This window comes from Propithecus coquereli, unplaced genomic scaffold, assembly GCF_000956105.1.
Source record: "Propithecus coquereli isolate 6110/MARCELLA unplaced genomic scaffold, Pcoq_1.0 Scaffold4, whole genome shotgun sequence".
In the NCBI taxonomy this organism is placed as follows: Eukaryota; Metazoa; Chordata; class Mammalia; order Primates; family Indriidae; genus Propithecus; species Propithecus coquereli.
In genome coordinates this window covers 954,082-974,537 of record NW_012149729.1, presented here as the reverse complement: position 1 = coordinate 974,537, position 20,456 = coordinate 954,082, and the positions used below count along the sequence as shown (strand labels likewise).

At 42.2% G+C, this 20,456-nt stretch overlaps 1 protein-coding gene across 2 annotated transcripts; it reads left to right on the top strand.

Moving 5' to 3' along the window:
* Nucleotides 1-234: 234 nt before the first annotated feature.
* Nucleotides 235-9,383, top strand: LMOD2 (leiomodin 2 (cardiac)). Of its 2 annotated transcripts, none has more exons than XM_012652763.1 (3): nucleotides 235-661; nucleotides 7,044-8,402; nucleotides 8,913-9,383. In XM_012652763.1, exons 1-3 carry the CDS (start codon nucleotides 389-391, stop codon nucleotides 8,937-8,939), a joined length of 1,659 nt encoding a protein of 552 aa, XP_012508217.1. In that variant the 5' UTR covers nucleotides 235-388; the 3' UTR covers nucleotides 8,940-9,383. The 2 variants fall into 2 exon arrangements, with proteins under 2 accessions (XP_012508217.1, XP_012508218.1); XM_012652764.1 differs by having other exon boundaries at nucleotides 296-665; nucleotides 7,051-8,402.
* Nucleotides 9,384-20,456: the final 11,073 nt, after the last annotated feature.

The following is a 20,456-nucleotide window of genomic DNA, read 5'->3' as shown; positions in this document are numbered from 1 at the left end:
AATTTTATTCTCCTGTTGTTTGAACACACAGTAAGAACTGTGTTACTCCTTGTCTGAAACACTCTCTGCCTGTCCTCATGAGCTATCAGCTCAGCTAAATATGGCCCTGGCCAGTATGTTAATAATCCCCACTGGTTCTGAGACCTCCGTCCACCACTGATGTGACATTCTTTGTGTTCAAATGTCTAGCTGACGTCTGATGCTTAAAACAGCGCATGCTTTCACCCCTCTCCACATTGTCACAGCCCTGTCTCACCACTCTTAAAAGGCTACTGCAGCCACTCCTCACAGTTGCTGGCCTGCCTTCCCACTTGCCTCTTTGCCTGCTTCTGGCAGCCTTGAATGCCTGATTCTTCAAGCTCCTTGCAGGTCTGACAAAGCAGGGACCATGTCTACCTTTGGCTACAGAAGAGGACTTAGTAAATATGAATCCATTGATGAGGACGAGCTCCTCGCCTCCCTGTCAGCTGAGGAGCTGAAGGAACTGGAGCGAGAGTTGGAAGACATTGAACCTGATCGCAACCTCCCCGTGGGGCTAAGGCAAAAGAGTCTGACGGAGAAAACCCCCACGGGGACATTCAGCAGAGAGGCACTGATGGCCTATTGGGAAAAGGAGTCCCAAAAACTCTTGGAGAAGGAGAGGCTGGGGGAGTGTGGAAAGGTAGGTTCCTGGGACTTTTCCTTGGCTACTCCCACCACCCCACCCCAAACCCAGGCAACTCTGCTTCCTCTAACTTCTCAGTCCTCATCACTCTAATCTTCTTATAGCCCATTTGTACCCGCTACTGAAAAATTTCTCAGGCTGAGATGGTCATGTAATATCTATGGCCACCCAATGGATTATGATCCATTTAACATGTGAAATTCTTAACTGGGGTTCTTTGATTGACTAAACCTGGGAACCTCAAGAGGAAATAATTCACAAGCAAGGTATGGGTTTAAATATTTTCCTAAACATAAGTCTTATTTGAGCTATAAGTTGGTGATATAGCATATAAGTTTCTGAGATATGTGTGTGTGTGTTTCAGTTAAGCACATTTATTTTCTCCTAGAAACACAAAAATGGGAATTCTGGTTGCTTTGACTGTGATAGTGGCTATAGTAAAAATAGTTCTTTTTTTCCAACACCAAGAAGTGTGGGGTGGTGGGAAGCACATGGGACTGAGAGTTGGGGGGCCTTGTTTCTAAGTCCCTGCTCCGTCATTAAGTTGTTAGACCTTGAACAGTCACTTCTTCAGGATTCTCTTTCTCTCTGTCCATTGAGGGAGTTAGATACAGTGTTTCTTTTGCAAATCAAGAACCTCTTTGAGATTTTGATAAGTTATGAACCTTCTCCTCAAGAAAATACATATGTGCTTATGCAAATATACACAAAGTCTTGCATAGGATTTTCATATGACACACATCCTGAAACCCATCTGAGGACACACGTTAAGTACACCTATGTAGATGATCTCTAAGACTCCTTCCTACTTTATAACGGTGATTCTGAGGCCAGGAAATGTGCTTATATTGGAGCTCAAGTCTACTAAGCTCGTGTGTACTGCCTAGTAAACAGTTACTTTGAATTTGCCAAATGAGTCATTCCCAGAAGCAAGTTCAAAAGACTGTACTCGGGGGAAAAGAGCAATGGCAATACAATGTACATATGACAAAGAAATTCTTCCTGAATTTATGGAAGAACACAGGTCAGCCAGAAACAAGAGTTTAAAACCCCTGCACTCTATAGGAATCATCTTAAAGTCAAATCGGCCTAAAGCCGATGGCAAGACTTCCACGGTACTAATCTAGGCGCTGTTAGCTGATCTTGATGATGGGGTGCATGGGCCACAATTGCAGCAAGATATGTGTGAGCTTTGTCCATGTCAATCACCGCAGGAAGGGCCACTGGGATCTGGCCAGTGTCTGCCAAGGCCACAGCAGCCGCCTGTGCTGAGGAGCTAGAAGGAGGGGTGAGGAGGAAGGACAGTTCAATTTCTCCACAACTATCATTTTAAGAGGTTTTTTTTTTTCCTATGATGTGGGAATGAGTATCTAAAGTCTGATAAAATATAATGACGTTTTTATTACAGTTGTTAAAGAATTTCACTAATAAAAAGAATAAAATTATCTCAGAATATCCAGGACATAACAGCCAACTGTAGCAATAACCCAACAAAGGCATTTTAATGTCATAATGTCATGACAGTGGTGGGAACCAAAGGGCAAAGCCTGTTGTCAGCTGTTGACAAAACCCACCTGAACCTGCCAAAGGTTTTGCTGATCACTGCCAATGGCTTATCAGCTCAATTAGAAAGGCTGCTGTGTTTATGAACTTTGATTCCTTTCTCGGCTAGTTAACTTTTCTCCCACTACACTTTCCCCTCTGGCCAGCTGTCTGTAGTCACAGGGAGTGCTGAGCAGAAGCTTGCTGATGGGGGTGCAAATCCAATTCCCACCACTGGAAAAAATTCAAAGCAGCTGAGCGGTGGGTTGGGGGCAGCTGCATGAAAAGCTCCATGGTAGGGACCATGAGAAGAGGCAAGGGGTCTTGGTTATCAGGTGCTCTGTAAAGACTTTTGAAAATCAAGTGCAATGCCTGTTGAATGACGGCCTCCTGCCCACCTGGGTTCACACAAACTTATGCTGCACTGGAGTTCCCAGGGGCCCTGGGAGACCTACTGGCCCAGCTTCCCCAGCTGGGGCATCTGCTGGACCTCAGGCACAGGTGCCAATGAGTTTCCTCACATTACATATACATTATCTCACTTCCTTCTTACCTTTCTGCACATGAGACTATGTGAGGTTAAGAAACTTATTCAAGGTTAACAGTTTGCAAATAGAAGTGAAATTCAAACTAAGTTCTGTTGGCACAAAGACCATCTCAAAATTGTGGATGTCCAATCAGCAGCATCACCTGGGAACTTCTTGGAACTGCACATTCTAGAGCTCCCCTCTATCTGTTGAATGAGAAACTCTGGGGATGGGGCCCAAGGATCTGTGGACTCATAAGCCCTCAAGGTGATTATGACACATGCTAAAGTTTACGAACTGTTCAACGACAGTTGACCCTTGAACAACGCAGGGTTGACCAAAAGCCTTACTGATAACATAAACAGTTGATTAACACATATTTTGTATATTATATATATTCTATACTGTAGCCTTACAATAAAGTAAGCTACAGAAAAGGAAATGTTAAGAACATCTCAAAGAAGAGAAAATATATTTACTATTCATTAAGTGGAAGTGGGTCATCATCAAGTTCTTCATCCTCATTGTCTTCATGTTGAGTAGGCCGAGGAGGAAGAGAAGGGCTTGCTCTTGCTGTCTCATAGCTGGCAGAGGTAGAAGAAAATCCACATATAAGTGGACCCATGCAGTTCAAACCCTTGTTGTTCAAAGGTAACTGTATACTGTAGTTTCTTTGAGACCCAGAAAGGTTTAATGACCTGTCTAAAGTCAATCTGTTCTTTACGGGTGGAAACAGAACCAGAACTGAAAACCAAGCCTCTTGCCTCTTTGTTCATGTAATGATGTCAGGGAGGTGACCATGAGAAATGCTTGGCCACCTCCTTCTCATTGCTTTATTTATTATCTAAGTGTACCAACATCCACCTTCTCCCCATTCAGCCCCTCACCATCCCCCACCTCCTCACACTACCCCACCTTCCCACCTCCATTCTCCAACGTATCAGGGTTAATGCCAAGGCAGCGGCATACAGGAAATCTCCAACAGAACAGTCCCCTAGTGCCAGAATAATTTACCAAGTAGGCAAAGTCTGGTTTTTGCATCCTTCTACCTCCCATCTCTAGGCACCTTTCTCTCTTCTGGTGTTCTTTTTCCAGATGTTACCCATGTAGTGTGACTAACCATCTCAGATTCTCCAAGACTATCTAGATTTTAGAACTAAAAATCCTGCTACGTGGGCAATGCTTCAGGCTTAGGCAAACTAGGAGAGTTGGTCTCCTTACCACCATCCCCACCCCCCAACTCTATCGTTGCTTTCTCCTAGAGCTAGACATGACTCTCAGCTGCTGCTAATCAATGTAAACTTAGATCCATTCAGGAAACAAATATTCATTGAACTCCTACGACATGCTAAGCATTGTGCTAGGTGAGCAAAACAGACATGGCCCTGCCCTCATCCAGCTGACAGTCTTAATAACCTAATACTAATAACCTAATAAAGTTGATGGATACTTTCATGGGGGAGGTATAATGCTATGAGAACCCATACTGCAGGGGTAATTTGAGGGGGGTGTCAAAGAAGGCTTTCAAAGAGAGGTGTCATGGCCAGGCACGGTGGCTCACGCCTGTAATCCTAGCACTTTGGGAGGCCGAGGCGGGTGGATTGTTTGAGCTCAGGAGTTTGAAACCAGCCTGAGCAAGAGCGAGACTCCGTCTCTACTAAAAATAGAAAGAAATTAATCAGACAACTAAAAATATATAGAAAAAATTAGCCGGGCATTGTGGCCCATGCCTGTAGTCCCAGCTACTCGGGAGGCTGAGGCAGAAGGATTGCTTGAGCCCAGGAGTTTGAGGTTGCTGTGAGCTAGGATGACGCCATGGCACTCTAGCCCAGGCAACAGAGCGAGACTCTGTCTCAAAAAAAAAAAGAGAGGTGTCATTTAGATGTTACATGACAACTCAGTTTGCTAAATAATTATCTTTCCAGGTATGTTTTGAGGGGAAAACAGCTCTTGCAGATAGAGCCTAAAGGTCTTTGTAAAACCAAAGAGGATAAAATATAATGGTGGCATAAAAAGCCATATACCTTGGATTTTGAGACAGACTCCCTTACCTCCAAATACTAAAACAGCTAAAAACACACACTTACAAACACATGCACACACACACAGCAGAGATGGCATAGAATTATAAAGGATTTGGGGCAGGGTGGGGGTGGGGAGAACCCAGCCTACAATTCTTTCCTTCCTCCAGTTAATCCATTTATTCCACTGCTGGCCAGATACAGCTTCCTCCCTCTCCTCACACATGCCAAGAGGGTTAGCTAAAAGCCAAACTCTTTCTTTGGTGTTTTTGGGTTGTGACTTGTAGCCAGCTACCACCAGACATCTCTCTCTCTCTCTCTCTCTCTCTCTCTCTATGTCTATCTCTCTGAGTATCCCTCTCCCTCCTGCTCCTAAAGAAGCGAGTAAATTAAGACTGGACAGGTCATCCCAGGAGCAGCTGACCCCTTCCCCAGGCCATCACTTGGTGCCTGCCACTCCAAACAAGTGGATAACTGGAAGCTGTTTTGTGATAGCAACCGGGCAAACAAACCTGGAAACAAGTACAGTGTTTTCCATAGCTCATCCACATGCCTCAGGCAGCAGGGGCCCTGGGGGTCAAAGAAAAAAAAAAGTTGTCATTGTAGAGGGAACAATCAGGGCTTGGAGGACAGAGGAGGGCTCCAGGGCTTCAGAGATTATAAACAGAAAGGACTGAAAAGATAGCTTGAGGGAACACTGGGCTCTGTCATCAATTTCTAGACTTTTTTTTAATAAGAAAAGATAGCAAGAGGCCAGGTGCGGGGCTCACACCTGTGATCCTAGCACTCTGGGAGGCCGAGGTGGGAGGATTGCTTGGGCTCAGGAGTTCAAGACCAGCCTGAGAAAGAGCGAGATCCTGTCTCTACTAAAAAACAGAAAAAATTAGCCAGAAACTACTAAAAATAGAAAAAATTAGCCAGGCATGGTGGTGCTCACCTGTAGTTCCAGCTACTAGGGAGGCTGAGGCAGGGGGATTGCTTGAGCCCGGGAGTTTGAGGTTGCTGTGAGCTAGGCTGACGCCACGGCTCTCTAGCCCAGCTGTCCCAGGCAACAGAGCAAGACTCTGTATCAAAAAAAAAAAGAGAGAAGGAAAAAATGAAGAAGAAAAGATAGCAAGAAAAAGAGAAAGAAAGGTCACTTGGGCTTCTTCCATCCAAGTGCTAACCAGGCCGGGCCCTGCTTGGCTTCCAAGACCAGACGGGATCTGGCGTGTTCAGGGTGGTATGGCCTAGACACTTGGGCTTCTTTGTACAGTAAGTCTTGTAAACAGGAAAGACAAAGGTAGAATGAAATTGTGTTTGTCTGAAAGCCTTTCATAATTGATACCTGCTAAATAATTTAATGCCATCAGGCTGGGCAATGACTTACTTCAGGATTTTCTACTGTTCGGTGCTGTTCCACATTACGGGTTAGAATCTAGTGAGCACGACGGGTGATTATCTTCCTGTCTTCTGCTGCCCATCTCATTTCACCCTGACCTCACTGGAGGTTTCAAGCTGATTTGCTGAAAAGGGTGACCTGAATGTTTTCTGCGTAAAGCGGGGTTTTGACCTCCAGCTGTCCTGAGCAACAGCCCCGCCCCTTAGGCTGCTCTTCCCCAGACCAGGGACCGGCACAGCAGCGCCCTCAGGTGGTGTGGAGTCTCCGCATCCCGGTGCCGGGCTCTACTGCATTAAGTAGAAAAATGCGGAAGAGCAAATGACACCTCTGCTTCTGCCTACACTGAGACAAGCCAGGGTGGAGAGCACTTGGCTCTTGTCACATCTACTATGGATGGCAAATTTGGGGAAGAATTTTTGAACGTCACAAAGGGGAAACTCATTAACATATTGTATATTTTTGTTGCCGTTTGTTTGGGATGGAGAAGTAAGGAAGGACAGAGGGGCGATTCCAGAGCGAGGGTTGAATTTGCTAAATTGAAGTAGATGAGGAGTCAAGTAGTTAAGAGTCAGTAGTCAAGAGATTGAAAATTCATCAAGGGTTTTCCAAAGCTTAAGTTCTGACTTATTTGTTCAAATCGACGAGATAATAATAAATTTTTATTCAGTAATTGAATTCTGGATATTCTGTAGCAAACAAAAGAAATATTTGTATAAAAAGCTATTGAGAGTTATGCAACAAAATGCTAACCTGGGTCACCACAACTAAAGAGATCAGAAGCAGGGGATTGCTAACTTTTTTTTAAATTATAGACTTTTGTATTGTAATACTTGCCATGTGTTACTTCTGTAAATTTTTAACAATGTGCTTAAAAATGAAAAACTTAATGATGATACCATGCTCTTTAGGTTGCAGAAGAAGAAAAAGAGGAGAGTGAGGAAGAGCTTATCTTCACTGAAAGTAACAGTGAGGTTTCTGAGGAGGTGTATACAGAAGAGGAGGAGGAGCAGCAGGAGTCCGAGGAGGAAGAGGAGGAAGAAGATAGTGATGAAGAGGAAAGAACAATTGAAACCGCAAGAGGTATTAATGGAACTGTCAATTATGATAGTATCAATTCTGACAGCTCTAAGCCAAAGACATTTAAAAGTCAAATAGAGAACATAAATTTGACCAACGACAGCAATAGAAGGAACACAGAGCCGCCAGCTGCCATTCACCCTTGTGGAAATCCTACAGTTATTGAGGATGCTTTGGACAAGATTAAAAACAATGACCCTGACACCACAGAAGTCAATCTGAACAACATCGAGAACATCACAACGCAGACCCTTACCCGCTTTGCCGAAGCCCTCAGGGACAACACGGTGGTGAAGACCTTCAGCCTGGCCAACACGCGCGCCGACGACAGCGCAGCCCTCGCCATCGCGGACATGCTCAGAGTCAATGAGCACATCACCAGCGTCAACGTGGAGTCCAACTTCATCACGGGAAAGGGCATCCTGGCCATCATGAGGGCTCTGCAGCACAACGCGGTGCTCACGGAGCTGCGCTTCCACAACCAGAGGCACATCATGGGCAGCCAGGTGGAGATGGAGATCGTCAAGCTGCTGAAGGAGAACACCACGCTGCTGAGGCTGGGCTACCACTTCGAGCTCCCAGGGCCACGAATGAGCATGACGAGCATTCTGACAAGAAATATGGATAAACAGAGGCAAAAGCGGATGCAGGAGCAAAAGCAGCAAGAGGGATGTGATGGAGGATCCAATCTTAGGACCAAAGTCTGGCAAAGAGGAACGCCCGGCTCTTCCCCGTACGCATCGCCCAGGCAGTCTCCGTGGTCATCCCCCAAAGTGCCCAGGAAAGTGCAGACTGTGAGGAGCCGTCCTCTGTCTCCTGTGGCCACACCCCCGCCTCCGCCTCCGCCTCCTCCTCCTCCTCCTCCTCCCCAGAATCTACCAGCACCTCCTCCTCCGCCGCCCCCTCCTCCTCCTCCACTCCCAGAGAAAAAGCTCATCACCCGAAACATTGCAGAAGTCATCAAACAACAGGAGAGTGCCAAACGGGCGTTACAAAATGGACAGAAAAAGAAAAAAGGGAAAAAGGTTAAGAAACAGCCAAACAGTGTCCTAAAGGAAATAAAAAATTCTCTGAGATCAGTGCAAGAGAAGAAAACGGAAGACAGTTCCCGACCTTCTACCCCACAGAGATCAGCGCATGAGAATCTCATGGAGGCGATTCGGGGGAGCAGCATGAGACAGCTGAGGCGGGTGAGTGACCTGAGAACAGACGTTCGGGCGCAGATTTAGTAAACGAGCTGGCCTCCATTGCATGATGGTGCTAGAGTCTCCTCTCAAAAAACGTATTAATATTTTAAAGTATTTTAGTGTGTGGGAGTAGCATACCAAGTTGGAAGCATAGGAGCGGGCATGTGAGTGAGGACAGTTCCATTTGAGCGGTATGCCTGGGCCACCTTCTTAGCCTCTGAGTCTTATAAGGGCCAGGACCATTTTAAGACGCTCCAACACATAAAAGTCCCAATTCCTTTAATAAGATAATCAGGGAGTATAATCTACATCCCAAAAGGATTCGTCACTTGTCAAAACTTTTACCACAGAGTTGCAAGTGATCGATACCTAATTTATAATATAAATTATGCAGCAATAATCAGTCTGTGTTTGAGTTCCTCTCAGAGAATCCTGCTAGAGACATACCCTACAGGTATTTTTCACTCTGTCATTTGTGTTGTTTCATTGAAAGAAAATCCCCTATCTTTGTAGGTGGAAGTTCCAGAAGCTCTGCGATAAAAACACGATCTTTAGAAGAGGATGCAGAACTGTTCAGTGGTGTTAAATAAAATGGATTGTGAGATGTTTCTAAAATAACTTCTTCAATTTGAAATGTTCCCTGACTTTAAAAATAGCCTCACCTATTCATTTCAAAGAGAATTTTAAGAAACAATAGCATGTTTCTTCTGTAAATATGAACATAAACTTATTTTTTATGTTGTGAGATTTGTATTGGCAAGAAGCAGTTAATTTAAAGATGCTCTTCATATCTTTGGATGTGTTGGTAACTCTGAGCTTTAATGAGTTAATGAAATGTGCTGTTATTTTTGTAATTCCAATAAATATGGATTGAAGTTTTCCTTTTTTTTTAAAGCCAAACTAATAATTTTCTGTGAGTTGATACATCTTTCAGGTGTGTATGTAATGTTACTGAATATTAAAAATATTACATTCTCACCCAAACAAGGTTTGGGTCCTTAGCATTCGCATTCTTTGTTTCCTCATGTCTAAGAAAATCTGATCAGACTTCTTTCTAAAGGACTGGAATCAAGAACCTTCTTAAAAGCCTCTTTTGATAGTGAGATAAAGAGTCGGGAAAAGACTGCAATGTGGCCGTTACCATCTTGGATTTATTGATGCTAGACCCAGGATGGCAGCTGATGCTCCCATATTTACATAAGTCCAATAGGTACACAGAAGTCAACTTAACCATTATTAAAATCAATTATTCTGGAAGAAAAAGAAATTGAAGTTAGGAAGTTTCTTGGTAGGAAGAAAAGGAATACTAGGGGAATGCCTGGAAGATAAGCCCCCTAAATTCAAAGCTACCTTGTAGCTGATGCTAAAGACGAACTATTCAAGTCTCCCTTTACATTCTCCTTGGACAAGCCTTAGTCCGGTGGGTCTAAGACTTTTTTTTGCTCTACAGAAATTGTGATGATGCCAACATTCACAAAATACCCTTAGGGACATGGGCACATGTATTTGCAATCCCCAGCTATCCTTCCACCCTGCTCTTGTCACTCAACAAGGGTCTGAATTCAAACAGAAAGATGTATCGAATTGCTTTTACTCCACGCTAGTCCTCCACTCTAATTTTTTTTTTTTTTTTTGAGACAGAGTCTCACTGTGTTGCCCAGACTAGAGTGCCGTGGCATCAGCCTAGCTCACAGCAACCTCAAACTCCTGGGCTTAAGCAATCCTTCTGCCTCAGCCTCCCAGGTAGCTGGGATTACAGGCATGTGCCGCCATGCCCAGCTAATTTTTTCTATTTTTAGTTGTTTTGCTAATTTCTTTCTATTTATAGTAGAGACGGAGTCTCACTCTTGATCAGGCTGGTCTCGAACTCCTGAGCTCAAACAATCCACCCACCTTGGTCTCCCAGAGTGCTAGGATTACAGGCGTGAGCCACCGCGCCCAGCCCCACTCTAATTTATGAAAAGCTATAAATCCTTTCTAAAGTCCTTTGTATTAACTATGATTAGTGATGTATCCTTTGTGTCCTACAGATTATAGCAGTGGCCTTGGCAAGCTCTCTGGGCCACTCATTCAATAATTGTTTGTTTCATATACAGAATTTTGGGTTATCTACAACTGAGAGGATTGTGTTTCACTAGAAAATTTCTCCACTAGTTCTTGAGTCTAGTTCCTTTAGTCTGTCTCTACTGTTCAGCCATTCTCTTACTGAATAAGGACCACTGATTAATCACTTAAAGAGGGTTCCAGAACCGTGAGCTAAGTCAGTGCCCTGGCTCCATGTCGTGGGGGAGGGTGATGGACATTTTCTGAACTAAGTTGTCTCATGCGCTTTTCACAACAGCATTAAGAGGTGCTATCCCCATTTTAGAGACGAAGAAACTGAAGCGCAGAGAGGTTAATGCTGGTGTCCCCAACCATAAAGCCCATACTCCTGAGTCACTGCGCCTCTCTGCTTCCATCCAGACAGAAATCTCCCGCAGGCTCCCCATCCTTAGAACAGTGGAGATTTCCATTTCCTTGGTAGTAATTTCACTATTTTGACTTCTTTCCATCAGTGTTCATAATTATGTTCATTCTTGTTGTTCAAAGAAACAAAGGCTAAAATTTAGGTTTTTAAAAAAGTGTATGCATGTGTGTGTATGAATTTAGAACAGAAAGACAAGACAGACCTTCCTTTCCCCCGCCGCTCGTTTGTGCGTGAGGATGGGGCTCTTCTAAATAGAAGGGGAGGAGAGGTGAACAGCTTTCTAAATCCATTCTGATACGGCAGAGGAGCAAAAGTTCGCTGATAAACCGGGTCACTGATTAATCCATGCAGGAATCACAGAAGGAAGGTATGCAGCAGCACTCTGAGTGAAGAGGAAAGGCTAGCATGTGTTGCTGGGTGCTGTTTGGGCTGGGGAAACTGGCCAGGCCTTCTCACCACAAGTGAGTAATTAGGAGACATGTTTTCTTCTTTGTATTTTAAAAAGCTGCCTTGCTGGAGCTTTTTATGCCTTAGGAGAGAACAACATGCACTTACTAGGCACGTCACAAAATTTAAGCTATAGACCTTCATATTCAATCTGTGAAACAAATATTATAAAGCCGATGTTAAGACAAGTATGGTATGATCAGATACTAAGTGGGTACATTTATTACTAAGAAAAAAACATTTTTAGAACATGTTATTTCAGAATCCAGTACTGTGAACATGCAAAGTATTATGATGATCATTATTCAGCACAGAACAGGGATCCTAGCTCATCCTCCCCGGAAACTCACGGAGCTGGTAGGAAAACTAATTAGTTCATCCTCTATAAAGAGCTTTCAACTCACTGGGAGGGAAACTGTCCAAGAGCAGATGAAGTGTTTAGGCTGTGATTAATATGTGCACATTAATCTCTGCAAGTACAGCTCATCCTGCTTTGCAACAGGGCCAGGATGCTGAGTCCACTCTGCTTCACAAGCCCTGCTGCCACAGGTATTTAATAACTCAGTGTCAGCAGGATCTTGATTTAATACCTGCCATGCGATAGTTACTACCAGTGAGTGAAAGAAAGTGGTAATAACAGGTTGCAATGTCTACATTCAGATGCACTAAAGACATGGGTAAATCAACATGTTCTTGCAAAGAGTTCATAATGACTTCCTTTCACAACGAAGTTAAAACTGTCCCTTTTTTGTTTCTCTGAGGCTCTTAAGGGGGACTTTTGTTTTGATAAATTGCCAAATATCATGTTCTAAAAGATTAAGAATTAACCTAAGACTTACAAAACTCAGAAATATGATAGCAACATTGATGGACTTAAGGTCCACAAATATTTTCTGAGTGCCTACCATGTTCCAGATACTCTTCTGGACACCAGAGATACACAGTGAACAAAGGGGATAAAACCCCCGTCCTCTCGTGTAACTTACACTCTCGTGTAAGGAGGGAGCATGCACCATTCCTTCAAGCACCCATGCATTTATTTATCAAGTGGCTCCCATCTACAAGGCACTCTCCTCTATGCTGGAGAGAACAAGTCAAATTAGAACTTGTCCTCTACTTCAAAGCAGTGGGAATCCTACCGAAATCGACCCTTCCAGAAGAATAAAAACTCTTACTTAGTTCACAAGCTGTACAAAAATGGGTGTTGGATGAATTTGAGCCAAATTTTACCATTAACCCTTGACCTAAAGCAGATATGGAGCTAAAGGAAATCTTCTCAGGGAAGGTGACATTTAATCTGGATTTTTAAAGAATAATCACCAGGCTAAAAAAAAAAAAAAAAAATCTCGTGATGGGGGTGGGGATGGGGAAGGACATTTCAATTTGAGGAAACAGGGTATTATAGAAAAGGGCTGGAAATCATAAGACAATATAATTCTGTAAAACCAAAAATCTGGTAAAATTAATATTTCAGTCTTTTTTTTCTAGTATTGATAATTTGTGTGGATTAAGAATAGGACTATTGTATGTGATCATTTAAGAAAAATCAGAACATAAATATACACAAAAGGACAAAAAGAATACCCATAATCCTACCCACACAGAACAATTACTGATGACCTTTTAGTGTATATCTTCTTAAATCCTTTTAAATGCATATTTGAACACACCTATAACTATTTTTTTCTACAAAAAGAGAAGGATAGCTACATACCATTAAGCAATCCCATTTTATTTAAGCAATTTCAGTAACTGTTGGATAGATTATTTTGATTAGTCTTCTCTCTGGTGTTATATATTTTGTTTGTTTCGGCTCATCCTTCAGTATTTGGTTATTCTAATTTTTAACTTTTGCAAAAGCCCTCAGAAGAAATGATTGGCTGACAAATCACATCTAAAAAGCCATCTCCCAGATAGACTAGGGTTGTGTGGCATCATTGTGGTACACCAAAACTGGAAATTAGGTTTTGACCGAATTGTTATGTTTACCAAGTTTCTCTCAGCCAAATTATATGCCTATCTGAACCACAGAGCCTGTATTAGTAAGATGCGTTTCAAAAATCTGGTAAAAATTTCTATGTCTGCTTAAAAAGCCTGGTCTGGGCTGAGAGCCACAGGAACCTGTCTTGAACAACTTAGTGTAAGCTAAGGAACGTGGACTTAATTATGAAAGCCAGGGGGAGAACCAAAGGATTTCAAGAGGAGGAGTGACATAATATTTATATAGACTTTTAAAATATGACTGTGTAGGCCGGGCGCGGTGGCTCATGCCTGTAATCCTAGCACTCTGGGAGGCCGAGGCGGGTGGATTGTTTGAGCTCAGGAGTTCGAGACCAGCCTGAGCAAGAGCGAGACCCCATCTCTACTAAAAATAGAAAGAAATTAATCGGACAACTAAAAATATATAGAAAAAATTAGCCAGGCATGGTGGCGCATGCCTGTAGTCCCAGCTACTCAGGAGGCTGAGGTGGGAGGCTGAGGCAGTAGGATCGCTTGAGCCCAGGTATTTGAGGTTGCTGTGAGCTAGGATGACGCCATGGCACTCTAGCCCAGGCAACACAGTGAGACTCTGTCTCAAAAAAAACAAACAAACAAACAAAAAAAATATGACTGTGTAACCAAAAGAAGCACAGATTCAGTGAGGCCCAGGCTGGTGGCAGGAAGACGAGTTAGGAGAGCAGTATAATGGTCTAAAAACGAAGTGATACAGACTCTAACTGTGAACACTTTGTAGGCGTGAGGAGGTCAGAATAGACAGAACAGTGACTAAGCAAGCATCAACGCCACAGAATTTGGTTACTAGTTAGATGTACGTGGCAAGGAGCAACAGAAGAGCAGAGTCTAGGTTGAGATCTGCATTCCTGTCTGGACCAGGAATTTGGGTGGCCCAAAATGCCACAAAATGGGACAAGGGATATAGCAGGAGCAGGTTAGGGAAGAGGATGGGTTCAGTTTAAAATACATTATGTCTGAGGTGCCTGTCCATTTGAATGGATCTAGAATGGTGGGCGTGGGATTTGTGCTGGCAGTAAGGACGTGGGGGTTTGGATGAGACCAACTCAGCAAGATTGTAGAGAGTAGCAGAGGCTGAGTACGACCAGAGAGAAACCAGAGGAGAGTCATGTTGGGAAGCAGAGAGCTGCACCAAGGAAGGAGCAGTCAACAGCATAAAATGCCTCGGTGAGTCCTAGAGCTTTAACGTGTTATCAAGAATTGTTGACCTTGGTCAGAGCAAGTCCATAAGACAGTGGAGATGAAAAATCAGACTGTCGGGGTAGCACGGCATGACTCCCTAAGATGAAGAGTGTAATGCAATGCGGTCTACAAAGTCTCAGGTTAAAGAAGGCACATCTTCTGGTATGTCATTTTACTTGACATGAGAAAAAATATTTCATGTATATATATATATACATACACACACATATATATATATATAAACTTGTATATCCAAGATCCAGATAAAATAGACTGAAAACTTCATTCCATCTTTGACAGCCCAAAGTCTTCTGCAGAATTTCTAGAATTCCTGGATAGAAGTGTGGGCAGGGGGAGGCTTATCTGCTTGTGGTCCCCTTTGGCTCCATATTCTAAGTTTGCACTTTGCAAACCAACTATTAATGCCCCTATTCCAAACCACATTGACCACATCAGCCCTCTTTCTTGATTTCCACAAACTCAATATTGCATGAAAATTGGGGAAATGAATATGGGATTGACATTAGAGCAACACAAACCACTTCAAATCAAACATGAGATGCCCTGTTAGTAAAAATCTTCTGGCTAACTCACCACTAGGGATTTTTTTTCCCACTGGCTATTTAATCCCACATAATGGTCTGTGTTTTTTTTGCTAGTTTATCACTTCCTTCCTCTTCTCTTCTCATGATTCTGCCTCATCACCACCCTTCTGGATTACTCTTGAGAATTCCAAATTTTTCCTATTATGCACAGCAAATTCAGCTTTCTCCTCCCAAAGGCAGTTCTAGCTCTATCTTTGCATATCCAAACTGGTCAATGTGGTCAGCAGATTAAAGGGTCTTTTATTTAACGGGAGCCACCCTAAAGTTATAATTGCGAATAGAATTTTCTCCCCTCTGTAAAATGGTACATCCTCTCATTGACCACCACAATACCCTTGTTGAGTCATTGACAATCTGTTGTCTGGACTATTGTATTGCTGGTGCTTCCTAACTGGTTTCTGTCTCCATTCTTTTTCACTCCCAATTTGCCTTCAACGTGACAGAGTGATATTTTTCAAAAATGCAATTCTGATCACATTAGTGAGCTACTTAAAATTCTTTAGTGGTAACCCATATTCTACAGGATAACATGATCCTGATTATTTTTCTGCCTCATGTTCCATTGCTTGTCCTCATGTAGCCTGTGCTTGAGCCATTACTGAGTAACTTGCAGTTCACTGAACAAGTGATGCCCACCTCTTCACAGACACCTTTTCACATGCCATCTACCTGTTTGGAATTCCCTTCCCACTCTTTACATCTGGTTAACACCTACTCATCCTTCAAAAAAGGCTTTGAGAGATCACTAGCTTATTAACCCAAGGAGATGGGGAAAAACACACCCTTCAATAGAGCCTATGTTCTACTCCACAATCTCCCTAGGTGACCTCATCTAAACCTCTATCTTTAAATACCATTCACACCATGACTCCTACATCCTTACTCTAGCATAAATTTTACCCTTACAATTCTAGACCCACAGATTCAAATGGCACCTCAGACATAATATATTTAAAACTGAACTTGTCTTCCTCTTCCAAAACCTGCTCCTGCTATATTCCACAGTCTTGCATATAATTCATTGCAGTTTCTTCTACCCTCATCCCTCCCATCTTCCCACCGCACAGTTAGCTGTCTTTGATTTGCATAGACTCAACATCGATGACAAGTTCTAATATAGTACTTGCCACATGAGCTCTTTAAGAACATCAGCCATGCCTGATCTTGTTAGTGTCACAGGGTCAAATGCATTTGATAAATGTTTGTTAAATGAATGAATGACCCCTAGAAAAGATACTTTACTTACATTGTAGTTTTTTATGATAATAGCATTCTGTGTTTCTGATATTGTACAATGGCTATGATTTGCCTGAAAGAAAATGGCTCTGATTCACTCAACACCTTCAGTCAGCGTGAGACTCAGGTCTTGCTCCTCAACACCATCCTGGCTTCCCCACCTCCTGGTTTTTGCTCATGCTATCTTCAGTTCAGAAGGCCCTTTTTTCTATCTCCTTGGAAAATAAGCTACTTATCTTTCAAGGTTCACTTCTGTGAAATTTATTTCATTTTTCCCTCTCAGTCCTCTTTGTCCCTCATTCAGACTTGTTTTTTGTTACCTACTACATTTCACCTTGCATTATACTATTTGTATACATGTCTTAATCTTCGTGCTGTCTTACTGGATTGATACCCTGGAGGTCCAGCACTGTATCTTATCTTGGGGCCTTAAAAACGGCAAGCACCTAATACATATATTTGAATAGATGGAGATAATTAGCTACTCAACAATGAAGAGACGACATGCCAGTATCCTCTCACTACTCCTCCCAGACTGGCCATCAGTAGTAAGGGATCCTTTTCCACTGTTCAATGACCAGATATTACAACAATGGTTTTGCTCAGCTATGAAGAACATCCCAATCAGTTACTCACTCTGGAACTTCATGACAGAAAACATATTATTTTTGAAAGCCATATAATTAGATGACATGCTGACGTACTGAAATATTTCCAAGCCAAAGAGAGAGAATAAATATTAAGTATTTTACCCTCAAATACATTCAGTGTGTAATATTATTGGACTCTGTGGTAGCGTGGTAAGCTCCCCAACAAAGTGAACTGCTTATTAATAGAATTGCTGTATTCCATGGCTTTTACTTCTTGAAGAAGGATACCAAGAGATCTGTGGATCAATCCATGGATTAATGGTGGGTAAGCCCAGAGCCCATTTGGATGGCTATATATGGGGAGACATCCAGTCAGCAAACAAAAAGCATGTCCAGGTAGGAAAGTTATTATCATGTGGCCCTTGTTGTAGTGGTGGTGCTGCAGGTGGGTGCATGTGTGGGACATGTAACCATGGGGTTCAGCCAGAGCAAGCAGCGACCTAGACTTTGGCAACGGGGCTTAAGGCATTTGACTTCCATCCTTGGCAGGGCAGGAGACAGGCTAGGCAAGCTATACTCCAGATCTGAACTAGGGGGCAGGCAAGGAGGTAAGGGAGTAGTTCAGATGGGACAGGTGGAGCCTAGGAACAAAACAAGAGCACTAGTCACTGGTCCTGTTAGGATAGTTCAAGAGCAAATGGCCTAGAGCTCCTTATAAAATAAGGGTCTCCAGAGTGGAGGCATTGGAGAATGGTGCAACACGAGAGGACTATAAGAATGTCTTGTCTTGTTGTGTATAAGCTGAAAACACATTTGTCTTCAATTTTGTTTTTACTCACAAATATTCTGGATTCAAAATTTTTGTTGATCAAAAGGCTCATCATTGAAAAACAAGGTTATAGAGGCAAATTGGTCCCAAAGTCTAGGACAGGGCAGGACCTACCCATGAAGGCTAAGTGGCTCTAAGGAGCAGCCAATGAAGGTATTTCACTGTATCGTTTCACTCTAACATTGCCTCATTTTAGGCCAGAATTCCAAAAATATCCACATCCACTCTTGCTAATAATCCTCCTCCCTCAGACTCCACCCCTTTCCTATGTGCGATCTGGGGGCAGTGGTCAGGCTGTAGTCATGAGTGGCTGTGCAGGCTTCAGTTGGGAGATCCTTTGGGCAAGCCAATGATTGACAACTGGAAAATCGAAGTCCTGTTCCCTAAATAAAACATCCTGGGGAAAAATTATTATAATCTTTAAAACCCTAACTCTTGAGTTCATTAGACAAATTTGCGATCTAAAGCTGAGGTTTTTACTTTGAGGTATTATCTTTTGGTACACTGGCTACTCTGGAATAATTTTCAGATGACTTATCACTTGTTCCAGATTGAAACATTGTCTAGTTAACTGTATAATCTTTACAAGTTAAACAGCAACACAACTTTTTTGGAGTCATATATTTAGAATTTTTTAAAATTAGGCATGTAACTGAAAAGTATGGCAATCTCCTCACATCAAAATACTGTAGTCATAGCACAAACTGCTAAATTTCTCTCTCTCCCTAATGAAATCTCAGATGATCCACTAATCCTTGTTACATAAACACAAAAACAAATTATCTAGTGACTCTCAGGTTACAATTTGCAAGTTGTCTTTCCTGAATTTTTCATGGAATAATTCCACTTCAAGCTGGGGGTGGGTTAGTGGTAGCACCACAGATTAAAATCCAATACATTCACATGAACAAATGATTCAACAAATAGCAGGTCAAAAGGACACTTTACATTGAAGCAAAATTGGAAAAATGAAGCATTTGTTTTTCCCTCTTAAATCACATTTAAGAGGAAGAGTCAGAGGGAAAATACATTTATTTGTATCTATTTGTGAATGTCTTTCTAGAAGTTATACTTCAGTCTTCTGCAGCTCTTGCTTTTTCAACAATTTACCACTTGGGAGTTGTGGAGACTCTGCAGGAAAGCAGCAGATGGCTGAGAATATCACACTCAAGAGGAGCAAGGTAATACTCACCAACTTTTTCTCTAAATGCTGCCACAAATTTTTGGTGACTCTTTGCAGAGACTTGTGTAGAAAATTTAACAGGAATCTTGACCTGTCAGAATTTGTTGGGATGGACTGCAATCCTTTTACCCTAGAAGCTGTCATTCGTAAAAGCTGCCTTTAAAAAATGCAAACTTTTTAAAAAAAAATAAGCAAAAAAATAATAATAATAATAAAAGGAAAACAAATCCAAGTTGTTCTTGACATCCATAAATTAAAAATCACCATTGGGTTAATATGAAAGAAATAGGAAATGCTTAAGAAGACACTGGCAGAGATTACTTCAAATTCACAAAGAGGACTCTGAGGTAATTGCAAATAAATTCTTGTGTAATCATTTATGAAGCATTTGGGATTACTCAAACATACCAGTTACCTAATCTGAGATTTCAAATGGAAAAAAAAAATATTTTAATGGTGCTAGAGTTAAGGAATGGGGATCAGGGATGGGCAAACCAAAGAGAAATTATAAAAACATTCTGTTGACATACTCCAAAAATCTGGGGCTATCCTAATCACAAAACTTGCCTTGGCTTGCCTTAGCAGCTGCTGATTTAGCTCCATGATTATGATTATAACATATTTTCCTTTCTGTTGCATTTTTGGTTTTTTTGAAAACACAATGCATTTTCCTTTGGGTCTTTGCATGTGCATAAGCAGAAACATCCCAAGCCTTCTATAACTGAAGATACTGGAGTAACATTTTTATTTTTTATCCATACCATCTCTGTCGTCTTAATGCCATCTGGCAGGCAGGGTACTATAGTGGTTAAGGGTTTTTATTAAGACAAACTTGAGTTTGATGCCCCGCTCTGCCATTTACTAGCTATTTAACTTTGTGCAAATTATTTCATCTAAGTTTCATTTGTCTTAGCTGGAAAATTGGAATGTCTTGCTCATATAAAACATTTCATGCAGTACCCAACACTTAATAAGTACTGGTTAGTATTATAATGAATGCTTTCAACATGATTTTCCTCAAAGGAAAAACATCTCAGTGATGATAAGCCTGGGGATGGGGTGAGCACAGCCATTAGACTTTCGGAGGTCCCTTTAAATGGCTTCATCATTGTCATCAAAAGTAGTCCAGTCTGAAACTAGGTGAGGGCCCATATAACGCCCCCTCTAGAAAGGAAACAGGGTCAGAAGATGTCCCCCTGAGGAAGTCAGAGAGCACTCTACACTGGGGAAATGTGAACTCAGTGGGCAGGTGTCGACTGTGCCTTTTGGAAAGTGTTTATTAGAAAAACACTTCTATGGACTGGTAAAAGTATTGCCACCACAAAGCAGGACCAATATTTGAAGGTGTTCTTGCTATAACAACAAGTCTGTGAAGTTTTCACTGGGCTCCCCATCCTCCAATATCAATTCACTTTTAAGTTACAGAACCCACACATGCAAAACCAAATCCTCCCCCGTGCATTTCATATGCCTCCTACCCTTTTAATACCTGCCAGTTACCATTA

Coding starts and splice junctions, on each gene's coding strand:
- LMOD2 (XM_012652763.1), top strand. CDS start 389: ATGTCTACCTTTGGCTACAGAAGAGGACTTAGTAAATATGAATCCATT. Junction 662..7,043: donor GGCTGGGGGAGTGTGGAAAG/GTAGGTTCCTGG, acceptor CATGCTCTTTAG/GTTGCAGAAGAAGAAAAAGA. Junction 8,403..8,912: donor GCATGAGACAGCTGAGGCGG/GTGAGTGACCTG, acceptor CTATCTTTGTAG/GTGGAAGTTCCAGAAGCTCT.